The sequence below is a fragment of the Camellia sinensis genome, chromosome 9 (genome assembly GCF_055761805.1).
Source record: "Camellia sinensis isolate YWXY chromosome 9, ASM5576180v1, whole genome shotgun sequence".
Classification (NCBI taxonomy): Eukaryota; Viridiplantae; Streptophyta; class Magnoliopsida; order Ericales; family Theaceae; genus Camellia; species Camellia sinensis.
The window spans coordinates 69,303,990-69,317,126 of NC_138969.1; the positions used below are offsets into that span (position 1 = coordinate 69,303,990).

Consider the following 13,137-nt stretch of genomic DNA (forward strand, 5'->3'; position numbering starts at 1 on the left):
GACTTTTGGCGACTATCCAGAAATTTCGTCGCCAAAACCACTACTTTGGGCGACTAAAATGGATTTTCGTCGGCAAAACCCCCACTTTCAGCGACTAAATTGTTTTTAGTCGCCAAAACTGCTATAATCGGCGACTAAACCTGTTTTTTGTCGCCAAAACCGTAACTTTTCGCTACTAAAGTATTTTAGTCGCCAAAAACTGTGACTTTTGGCTACGAAACAAAGTTTAGTCGCTAAAAACCCTATATTCGGCGACTAAACTTCATTTTAGTCGCTAAAACCCTACTTTTCGGCGACTATACTCTTTTAGTCGCTAAAACCTTGCTTTTCGGCGACTAATTCCATTTTAGTCGCCATTTCATGCACTTTCAGCGACGAATTTTTTTTTTTTAGTCGCCGTTGGTGTTTTTTGTTGTAGTGTATCATGGGACTACAAATTTCCTCCAAGGGGTATTAGCAATTCCATGAGGGGTTGTGTTTCACAATTCAATCCCTTGAGATTGAGATTGGACGTAAAAATATCATTATATCCCCACTTTACAAAATTAATAAAATTAATTATATATATTAAGAACTTTTAAATAAATTTATAGATTACATGACAATCAACTAATATTACCATACTCCTATACAAACAAATATAATTTATTTTTATATCTTTAATGACACTGATAATCCCCTCATTCAATCCTATCGTACTAATAACCCATCCAATCCGGCAAACAAACTTTGTTACTTTAGGGGAGGTGTTTCAGTGTTTCTTTCTCTAACAGAATAAGAAGTACCGACTTTTCTTTGCTTTCAAATATAACAACAATAAATTCAGTATCATATATATACACCATTCCATGGTGCTGGATTCATCAGAAAATCATGGCAAATTGGCTTATTATTTTCTTCCCCTCCATTGTGTGGTGGTGTTGCTTTGGCAACACCCCTGCCACTTGCTTCCAAAATGAGACAGACAAATCAGCTTTGATTGCTTTCAAGGCTGCCATTGATCAAGACCCATTTGGGGCATTGAGATCCTGGAATGATTCAGTGCACTACTGCGATTGGAATGGCATCTTGTGTAGTCATCGACATCCCAATAGAGTCGTGAAGTTGAGACTAAGGTCGCAAGGCCTGGTGGGATCACTCTCACCTCATATTGGAAACCTCTCCTTCCTCAAAAGCCTCATTCTTCAAAACAATAGCTTCCATGGCCCAATCCCACAAGAGATTGGTCGCTTGTTTCGACTTCGAAACATTTCACTCAGCAACAATTCATTTCATGGTGAAGTACCCACCAACTTTTCCCAATGCTCAAATCTTGAAATGCTTGACTTGATGGACAACAACCTAACCGGAAACATCCCGGCCGAGTTAGGATCTTTGTGGAAGCTTACACTTTTAGGCTTAAGTATTAACAAGATTTCAGGAACCATCCCTCCTTTTCTTGGCAATCTTTCCTCTCTTACCCTACTTTCCTTAGGACGATGTGCTTTGCGTGGAGAGATTCCAAAGGAAATTGGCCAACTTCAAGGCTTGATATTGTTCTATATCTCTGAAAACAATATAGCTGGCGAGGTTCCTTCAAGCATTTACAACATCTCCACTCTGTCTTGGTTTGAAATTTTTGATAACCAACTTCGTGGAAGCATTCCTCCTGATATAGGCTTAACCCTACCCAATCTCAAGCTTCTTTTTCTTACTGAAAATAAGTTCACAGGACCACTTCCTATTTCATTGTCAAATGCTTCCACTACAAGAAAAAACACTTTTGGCGACTAAATTTTTAGTCGCCAAAAGTCTTCTTTTAGTCGCCAAATGTAGGATTTTCACTTTTCCCGACTAAATATTTTAGTCGCCGTTGTGGTCGCCAATACATGGTCGGCAATACCTTTGGCGACTAAAGATTAGTTAGTCGGCAATATACAGGTCTTCAGCGACTAAAGTTTTAGTCGCCAATAGTCGATTCCATTTGTGAAATTAGACATTTAGCGACTAAAGTTTTAGTCGCCAATAGTGTTTTTTTTTTATTATTTATACAATTGGCGACTAAAGTTTTCGTTGGCAATGTCACTCTTTTTTGGCGACCATAGCATTTTGTCGCCAAAAGCATTTTTCAAAAAAAAAAAAAAAATACCCACTGTGCCTCAGCAGCTCCCAAGCTTCGAACCTGCAACCTCCAAGCTCCAAACCTTAACAACACACGCCACCCCACTATGCCACTCAACCATCACATGAATATAATTGCAACTTATATTATTTATATATTACTTTCACCAGTATTAATACAACAAAATATATATAAATATAATTATATATATTCAAATATAATTTATGTAAAAAATAAATTATTTATTAAAAAAAATTTATCTCACTTTTGGCGACTAAATCCATTATTTAGTCGCCAATTCTACAATTTTAGGCTACTAATTAATTTTGCAGTCGCTAAAAAAAAATGTTGCGCCTAAAAACACACCTTTTGGCGACTAAACCTGTTTTTAGTCGCCAAAAACGACCCCTTTTGGCTACTAAACTGAATTTTAGTCGCCAATACTCAGTTTTTAGCTACTAATTTTTTTTTGTAGCCAAAAAACTTCACTTTCAGCGACTAATCTCGTTTTAGTCGCCAAAACACCTACCATCGGCGACCAATCTGCTTTTTAGTCGCCAAAACTAGCACCTTTGGCTACTAAATTGTTTTAGTCGGCAAAAACCATCACTTTGGCGACGAAAATTGTGTTAGTCGCTGAAACCCATATAATAGGCGACCAAACTGATTTTTGGTCGCCAATACATATACATTTGGCTACTAAATGGTTTTAGTCGCCAAAAGGCTTCATTTTCGGCGACTAAAATGGATTTAGTCGCCATTTGTGCAACTTTCAGCGACGAAATTCATTTTTTTAGTCGCCAATGGTGCTTTTTGTTGTATTCCAAACTTCAACAAATAGGCTTTGATTATAACAACTTTGTGGGGCCAATGCCAAGAGATCTTGAAAGACTTTTAAGTCTACGAAACTTTGGCGTTGGTGAAAATTTGTTGCAGGATGACCTCAGTTTTATTTCATCACTAACGAATTGCACGAGTTTACGAGTGTTTAGCGTTCTCGGCAATTTTCTCAGAGGTCCGGTGCCCGAGTCCATAGCTAATCTCTCTTCCGAGGTTAGTGTAATTAGAATGGAGGACAATGAAATATATGGAAGCCTACCATCAGGTATTGGGAACCTCCTCAATCTCGGTTTCTTTGATATGGCAATGAATCATCTTAGTGGCCCTATTCCTACCACCATTGGGAAACTTCATAATTTGCACGGACTTTACTTAGGCGTAAACTATTTCACACAACTACCGTCTTCAATAGGTAACTTAACTTTGCTAAATGATCTCTACTTGGTGCAAAACAAAATCCATGGAAGCATACCTTCGAGTCTCGGCAACTGTAAGAACTTGTTGGATTTAAATCTTGCTCATAATAATTTCCATGGCTCAATACCCCCTGAAATTATGAGTCTCTCTTCCATTTCAATTTCCTTCGACTTATCTTACAATGCGTTGACTGGTTCTCTTCCATTAGAAGTTGGGTCTTTGAAAAATCTTGCAACATTAGATGTGTCCAATAATAGATTATTAGGATCTATTCCAAACTCTCTAAGCAATTGTTTGAGCTTGGAATGGCTTCATTTGGAAGGTAATTCATTTGAAGGCGAGATACCTCAAAGTTTGAGAGAGTTAAGGGGTTTACGAGAGTTGGACCTTTCACGCAACAATTTATCGGGGTTGATCCCAAGTTATCTAAGTGAGCTCCACTTAGAAAAGTTGAATCTATCTTTTAACAAGCTACATGGGCGAGTTCCAATGGAAGGAATTTTTCAAAATGAAAGTGCTATTTCGGTGGTTGGTAATAATGATCTATGTGGAGGCATTCCATACTTGCGTCTTCCTCTCTGCCCATCCTCAAAGTCCAACAAGAATAAGCTCTCTCACAAGATGAAAGTAATACTCACTGTTGTGGTTGTTCTTGTGTTATGTTCAATTTTGTTTGTTTGCTTATTCATAGTCCTTCATTGGCGATGTGTTTCAAGAAAGAAGGCCTTTTCGGTGCCATCACTCAAGCACCATCTGTTACGAGTTTCTTATGCAGAGCTTTTGAAAGCTACTGATGGATTCTCAGAGGACAAGCTAATTGGCGTTGGGAACTATGGTTCTGTTTACACAGGAATTCTTGATCAGGTTCAGACAATAGTGGCAGTGAAAGTACTCAATCTCCAACTCAGAGGAGCTTCTAAAAGTTTTATGTCAGAATGCAAAGCACTAAGAACCATAAGACACAAAAATCTCTTGAAAATTTTGAGCGCTTGTTCTAGTGTGGATTTCCAAGGTAATGAATTTAAGGCTTTGGTATATGAGTTTATGGCCAATGGAAGCTTAGAGAAATGGTTGCATCATGATGGAATCGAAAATAATGGACAAGAAGAAGAATCCAGAAATCTAAAGTTGATTCAAAGGCTAAACATTGCCATAGATGTTGCTTCTGCAATTGAGTATCTTCACTGTCATTGTGACTCAACAATTATTCATGGTGATCTAAAGCCGAGTAATGTTCTTTTGGATGATGAGATGATCGCTCATGTTGGAGACTTTGGGTTAGCCAAAATTATCTCCACTATTTCAAATGAGGTGGTACAACATCAGAGCAATTCAACTGCAGTAAGGGGAACTATAGGCTATGTTGCTCCAGGTATGGGTTCTTTATAATCCCTATAATCATGCAACCACAAACGCACGAGAAGAAATTAACATTACCCTTCCTACATATGCTTACTATAAAGACGTACATTTCTTTTGATATCCTATTTTAAGGGCTCTTTGACACACATGCCAATGACTGCCCCCCGATATGTTGTATAGTTTTATCATTATAGCCGTTCTTGGGTGTGTTCTTGCCTGGCTTGAATGGATTTTCGAACTAGAATTACTTTTGAACTGTATTTTTGTTAGTTAGTAGTTACCATCAAAATGCCTTGGATTATGACCAAATCAACTCTGAGTTCAATCTAAATGCAACCATTTTGATCGTATGGAAATTTAATTGTGCTTGATGTCATTAGCCGGACAGAACATGTCCATAAACCTGAACTAGGGATGACAATGGATAATCTATCCTGTGGGTATCCATGGAGACCCAACCCAAATACATGGGTTTTCTCCTTTTTTTTCTTATCCATTGGATAGGGTAAGTGATATTCTTTAAATATCCACAGGGGATGGGTTGGGGATGGGTACCCACTAATTTCCCCATATGTTTTTTTTTTTTTTTTTTTTTTTCACAATCAAAACTAAATATATATTTAATCTTTTTTCTTTTATTTATTTATTTATTTATTCAGGTTCACAACCAACTTTTTTTTTTTTTTTTAAGATTCACAACTAAAACTAAATATACATTCAACATTTTTTCTTTTATTTATTAATTTATTTTTTCAAGTTCACAACCAACTTTTTTTTTTTTTTTTTTTTTAAGATTTACAACCAAAACTAAATATACATTCAATATTTTTTCTTTTATTTATTTATTTATTTATTCAGGTTCACAACCAACTTCTTTTTTTTTTTTTTATATATAAATTCACAACAAAAGCTAAATATACTTTTAATCTTCTTTCTTTCTTTCTTTTTTAATATATTTAATGTTAACAACTTTTTTTTATTTTTATTTATTTATTTTTTTAAGGTTCACAACAAAAGCTAAATATACCTTCAATCATTTTTCTTTCTTTTTAATATATTTAATGTTAACAACTTCTTTTTTTTTTTTAGCTAAATATACCCTCAATCTTTTTTCTTTCTTTTTTAATATATTTAATGTTAACAACTTATTTTTTTATTTTTTTATTTTTTTTATTTCAATTAATTGGCTTGAAATAGACGTGATTGCATATGATTGTACTCCTTTTAGGTCTTGCAGGAATGTGGTTGGATTGTGAAGAATGATTCTATCACAACACTACTGAATGATGAGTATGACTCGTTGGAAGAGTGATAACAAAATTTCCATTTCCAATATAAATAGAGTAAATTATGCCAATTTTTTTGAATCAATTATGTCTGTAGACTAAATTTCCGTTCAATTAAGCATTTTAACATTTTAAATTGATTCATGCCAGCGCTTTTATTACATAATTTTCACTTTTGAATAATTGTATACAACCTAAATGAAAAATTGGTAAATTTAATCATAAATTTTTTCCTAATACCAAATCAAATAAATTATAGAACATTATGAGATTCTAATAATTTTTTTTTTTTTTTTTTTCAAATGCTACAAAGAAAGATTTTAGGCTTAATCTTATCAAAAAAGACTCACGCAGGGCTGGCTTTGCCTCATTGTTAGTGTAGTACTTATTCAATTTTTATTTGTTCTTTTTTTTTTTTTTTCAAAAAAGATGATTGAGTCCACTATTTTGAAAAATATTAAATTAAAATACAGTTGCAGGGAATTGTTTGCTCTCATAGGCAGTTTCTCTCAAGTATACATTCCAGATGTTCTTCCAAAAATCCCCATCTCGCCTCAAATAGGGTTGAGCACTCAACCCACCAAAATAAGGCTTATGATTGAAGGTTTAGTATACATATACATAACAAAATAGATTCATACTCGTTAATTGAAATTTCAGAACAAGCAAACTATTCTGAAAATTACAATACATAACAAAATAAATAACATAGAAAAGCAAACTGAAACCTGCACTAGACAGTGTATTTAATTTTTTTAAATAAATTTAAAAAATTCTAGATATGCATAAAATTTGACAAGAATAATGTGACAATGTTAATTAATGTGTATTTGATTTTATTGTTGAGCCAAATAAAATAAAATAAGATTAAATGTATATTTAGCTTTCGTTGTGAATCTTAAAAAAAAAAAAAATGGTCGTGAACCTTAAAAAATAAAAAAACAAAAGCAAAAAGATTGAATGTATATTTAGCTTTAGTTGTGAATCTTAAAAATTAAAAAAAAAAAATAGTTGTGAACCTTAAAAATAAAAAAAATAATAAAAAAAAGATTTGATGTATATTTAGCTTTGGTTGTGGATCTTAAAAAAAAAATGGTTGTGAACCTGAAAAAATAAATAAATAAATAAAAGAAAAAAGATTGAAAGTATATTTTGTTTTGGTTGTGAATCTTAAAAAAAAATAAAAAAAATAAAAAAAGTTGATTGTTAACCTGAAAAAATAAATAAATAAATAAAAGAAAAAAATTGAATGTACATTTAGTTTTGGTTGTGAATCTTAAAATTAAAAAAAAAAAGTTTGGTTGTGAACTTGAAAAAAAAAATAAATAAATAAAAGAAAAAGATTGAATGTACATTTAGTTTTGGTTGTGAATCTTAAAAAAAAAAAAAAGTTTGGTTGTGAACCTGAAAAAATAAATAAATAAATAAAAGAAAAAAGATTGAATGTATATTTAGTTTTGGTTGTGAGTCTTAAAAAAAAAAAAGTTTGGTTGTGAACTTGAATAAATAAATAAATAAATAAATAAAAGAAAAAAGATTGAATGTATATTTAGTTTTGGTTGTGAATCTAAAAAAAAAAAAAAAAAAAAAAAAAAAAAAAGTAGTTGTTAACATTAAATATAAAAAATAAAAATAAAATAAAAATGGGGATTAGAGTGGGTTGGAAAAAATCTAAACCCATTAGGAAATGGGGAGGGTGGTACCCATGGGGAATGGGGAAAATTTATTATAGGATAATGGGGATGGGGAATTAATATCCACCCCATTAACCCCCATTGTCATCCCTACCCTAAACTTATTTTCCTTTTTATTTATTTATCTAGTTAGGATTCTAGTGTTTAATTTTAAGCACATGGAGACCCACTGCTTTTGCCAATGTGAAGAATCCAACATTTATATCTTATAGCATTTATTAGTTGTAACATATTCCAAAAGCTTACTAAGATTGTCTGAATTCTAACGATGTAATAAAGAATTATTTTTACTGGTTAGATTCATATAAGTTATATGGCATATTTAGAAAAAGATGAAAATAATGGAACAAACAATCAATTCCTAAGGGAATGAGGATGACTTGGTGTATTGTTTAGTCAGAGAGATTTATTGCTGGGTCTACATTGATATATATATCTTCAAAATGCTGGTAATAAGCCAGAAAAATAATTTCTCACATGCATAAAATGGCTGGGTGGGGACTGTAGATCCTACCCACCCCCCTTCCCTCACAAAAAGAAAAAAATTGAAATATTGTTTTTTTGTTTTTTATTCAAAAAAAAAAAAAAAAGTTGAAATATTGTTGATTCATCTTCTTGTAACCTTGTTATATTGGCATTTGCCTATATATCCCAAGACTAAGTTGATCCGACTTGAACAACATTTTTTCTAAGTACAACTGCCAGTATAGCACACTAGTTTTTCTAGGCCGTCTTATGTTTGACAAAAAATATTCAAATCATTCATTGAATTTGCAGAGACAATGATGGAAACTCTCTGTAAGCCATCACAAACTCTCTGTGACACCATCATTTTTGGAAACTTACAAATTTGATTACGAAAGAAATATCCATGCTTGACTCATTTTGTTTGATTCAGTCACAACAAGACAATTTATTTTTTCAGTAGAACATATTACATTCAGTTTTGATTTCATATTCTGGGTTCCCAATCTCACACATGTACAAACACAAAAAATTGAGAAATTGTTATTGACATATGTGAAAAGGCAATATTATGCCCTCAACAAGATTGTTTCTTCCAATTGCAGTTGGGTTATATTTTAAAATTATTTTACTATTACAACTATGTGAATTAATCAGACTCTCAATTTGCAAACTGTTGGGTACTAACACTAAAATCAATTTGCAGAGTATGCCATGGGCAGCAGGGCTTCCACAATAGCCGATGTGTATAGCTATGGGATTCTTCTCTTGGAGATGTTTACAGGTAAAAGACCAACTGATAACGTATTTAAGGATGATCTAAATCTTCATATCTTGGTTGAGAGTGCTTTGGCCGACCAAGTGCTGGAGATTGTGGATCCCTGCATTCTTTCAGAACCCGAGCCAAGAAGTTGGCTTAAAGACACTCTGGTTTCTGTCTTGAGAATTGGAGTTGCATGTTCAATGGAATCACCAAGGGATCGAATGCAGATTCAAGATGTAGTTAACGCATTATGTAAGATAAAAAAAGTTTGTGAAAATAATGGGTTGAGACAAGACTAGGAAAATCTTATCAAACATGAAATCCAAAGGTGTGTCTCCCAACAACTCTCTTCCATATATGTGTGCATGACAAAATGGATTTTTACCCTTTCCCAAAATCTAAGTTCGATTTCTCATAATTTTCTGTGGGTTTCAATTTTGTTTGCGTAGGAAATACAAGCAAATCAAATCATGCTTATGACTACCCTATTTTCTCTGAGGATGCTTAGGGGCTACAATCTATATGTTGGTGCGATCCTTACGTTGTCTTCATCAGCTGTGCGTTCAATAAATAACTTCGATTTTACTTCTTATGTGAGTTGTAAAATTTGTTGATGTGGGATCTTTTAGAGTAAGTGTATATGTCTATAACTTTTCCTTTCTTATCTGGTTTATGATCTTTCGGGAGTAATGCTAACACTTCACTAAATTACTTGTCATCATTTCATTAGTATAGTTCTAAGTCACATTTGTGGTTCTTGAAATTCAAATAAGCTAGAGATAAAGCTTCTCTGCTTGTCCGATTTTAGTATAGTTTTAGTTTCGTTTGTGACAGTGGTTGTGTTTGGGGTTTTCATAGTTATAAGTGCACAAGGTGTTGGCACCTTATATCACCCTTCTTGTTCCATCACCCTTCATGGTTGCTAGTAGGCTTTATTTCTAGATAAAATATTATTGTAATTTTGATCAAAGTAAAATTTGGGTTCTCTTTCAAATCGTGGCTTAAAGCCACTACTTGAGTGACTTAGGCCTTGGGTCGGCCCGAGAGGCAGGAGGGGGCATTAGTGATGGTTCACTTGAATGGTGTGTGGGTGCAAAGGGGTTTGACTTAAAAATGAGTGTAATAGCCGTATCGTATAATTATTAACATTTAATATTATCATTCAATAATAAATTATCACATGGTATGATAAGTACAATTTAAATGTAATTATTAGATTCAATATAATTTAATAACTATCACATGTAATGCATAATATTTATTACATTTACATATGATGATGATTTATTATATTAAATAATAATATTGTACATTTAATCATAACGTGATATTAACGTTATACTAAATTATTAGGGGTTTGGTCTTAGTCCACTTGAATTGTGTGTGTGAGAGAGAATGTAGGCGTCTTCACCTTAATTGTCTTAAAATAAGTTTCTATTCATCAATTGCGGGCCTTTTGGTAACGCTACCAATTTCACACATTTTTTCTTACTGAAATATGACTATGTTGAATTTTAAATGACCTTCAATCTCACTAGATTGAAGAGGCTAGTGCTTTTCTTTTTTGAATTAGGACCTTAAATTTGCATGGATGAGTGTTTGGGTGTCATGACAACTAAAAGTTTTTACATTTTGTTAGACCTTTGGAAATTTTATGATTTTAACTAATAACCCAAAAGCTGCACTGTTGACTTGAAATTTGGCACCGAAAGAAAACTGTGCCACAAAAAATCACTACAAGAAGTTTAAAATATAAAGCAAGTAATAAAAGAAAACTTATAGAGTATATAGAAGTGTTTGCTTGATTTTGTACAGAGTGAAAATCAAGTGGTCGATTCGTTTTACTTCATTGCCGTTGATAAGGATCCCTGAAATGGAGCTAATTTCTATTCTAAAAAATTAAAATTATGGACAAAATAGTAGTATCATGATGAAAATGTTAGTATTTAGAGGTTCAAAAAACAGTGTCCAATTTAGCTTAAATTTGACGTAGCAGCTCAAGATGCAGGGGGCATTGCGTATTGAGAACGTGTATGCTAGGATCTGCTAAATATTAATGAGATCACTTGCCACTAACTTTTTTTTTTTTTTTTTGATCGGCAAAAGTCAATAATTAGTTATTATATTAGCAACTTGAGAGAGTTGAACCCCCAATATCAATATACATCTCTCTCTGACTATAGACTTTCCCCTTTTACTAATCAAATAAAAGTGAGGAAGATGTAGTATCATTGATTTATTTGACAAACAGTGTCGTGGGTCAATTTTATTGATGGCTCAAATCATTGCTTGGTTGTATTCACTGTGAAAAGGAGTAAAGTGAAATCTATTCTTTTTATACATAATGATTTGGTTGCCAAATTATTCTTTCATTTTCAAACAAAATACCCATTACTTAGGCTCATAGTTTCAAAAAATACTATTGAGACACCATTATGTTTGTGTACCATTTTACCTAAGCACCTTGTCTTTCTTTTTCAGCATGTCAAGCAATCGAACATGAAAAAAGAATATGGACAGTATGATATAATAGCTATTTGAATCATGGAGTTCAAAGTATACCATTTACAGTTCATCCATGACTAATTCATTGAATAATTCATCAATACTATTTATAGACATCAATAACAAAAACATGAAAAACTACTTCATTAATGATAACAGTTTATACTACTTCAAGCTTGGTTTTGGTTGATTATAATTTGTTCCTTTGAATGAGGTCACAAAATTTGGAAGTCATAAGCTTTCAAACTTCCAGAAGACATTTGGAGGATCACAAACTGCATCTATTAACTAACCCTGCAAGCAGCATAATCTTATTATTAAACCCACAAATTGAACACCCAATTATCAATGTTCAAAACATAAGTTCAGATTTTGTATGTGACTCAAACAAAAAGAAACTAAACCTTTGCAAGAGCTTCAGAAATTTAAAATTGATTACAACAATAAAAAATTGAACTAAACACCAATAAGTCCAAAACACCAAAAAATACAAAAAATGTTTTCCAAAAAATATTTTCGTCCAAAACAAACGAAATGTAAATTTAATTTTAAAGACACGATTTTACCATTTAGTAAAAAGGAAAAAGAAATTGTACCCCCCCCCCCCTAATTATCTTATAACATGACATCTTTAGTCAGCTTTTTTGCCTTTGGTCATAGCCTATCAATAATTGGTAATTGCAAAAAATGACGAACTATGTTGCTGCATTATTAGTAGGATTCAAAACTTCAAAATATTGACTACAACAATAAAACTTGAACTAAACCACCACTTAGTCCCAACTTATGTATGACAATGTTTGAGCTTCACATGCCTGTTTGGTTGCAAAAAGAAATAATTTTATTTTGAATTAATTACTTTAATAATTTTTAATTCATAAACTATGATTTCACCCTCTTTATTTTAGTGTTTATTTTATCAAATAATTTTTTGAATTTTTTTTAGAAAGTAATTCTGCAAACTCAGCCAAAAAATCTTTAAAAAATGACAAGTAACAAAAAAAAGTTTGGAGTGATTAAATTTTCATTGCCAAAACATGACACTACCCGTTTGTTTGTCGGATTAGGTTGGATAGGATTATTAGTGGAGGAATTATTAGTGCGGGAAGGGTATAAGATAAATTGTGTTTGTTTGTGCATAATAATATATAGTACAATAATGTTTAGGAGATCTAATTTGAGAGCTCTAATGATGTGGAGAGTGCTCATGTGATGTGAGCCTACACTCTTCTGTCTATCTCTGCCTACTCTCTCTCTTCCATCTCATTAGAGCTTTCATTAAAACTACTATTTTGGAACTATGTATTACTACTCATGTATAGTATTAGTTGGTTGGTATTAAATATAAGAAATTACGTAAAAAAAATCTCATTATATAAAATAAAACTTTGTTATTTTTGTAGAATGAATGGCAAAATTGTATTTTCTCCTCCAATCCTCTAATCCTATGGGATTAGAATACCAATCACACCTCTTCCATGGGTTTGCTAGTCCCCTCCTTGGAGGCTATTAGTAGTCCCAAGGGACTCTTTATCCTAAAACTATCATTCCAAACAAACACAATATTTACAGAACCTATGGGATTATTAATCCAGTCCCATTGATATTGGACTAAAACAAACAGGCCCTAAAAGTGTTGTTTTCTTGTAATGTATGAAATGGAGCATATTTCAAATAGTTGTACTTGAGAATTTCTAAATAGAA

At 32.5% G+C, this 13,137-nt stretch overlaps 1 protein-coding gene across 1 annotated transcript; it reads left to right on the top strand.

Annotated features, from left to right (window-relative positions):
* Window positions 1-656: 656 nt before the first annotated feature.
* Window positions 657-9,618, top strand: LOC114263265 (putative receptor-like protein kinase At3g47110). The gene is made up of 4 exons (XM_082887030.1): window positions 657-1,739; window positions 2,923-4,730; window positions 8,872-9,256; window positions 9,378-9,618. The coding sequence occupies exons 1-3, from the start codon at window positions 874-876 to the stop codon at window positions 9,225-9,227; spliced, it is 3,030 nt and encodes a 1,009-aa protein (XP_082743156.1). The 5' UTR covers window positions 657-873; the 3' UTR covers window positions 9,228-9,256; window positions 9,378-9,618.
* The last annotated feature ends 3,519 nt before the right edge of the window (window positions 9,619-13,137 follow it).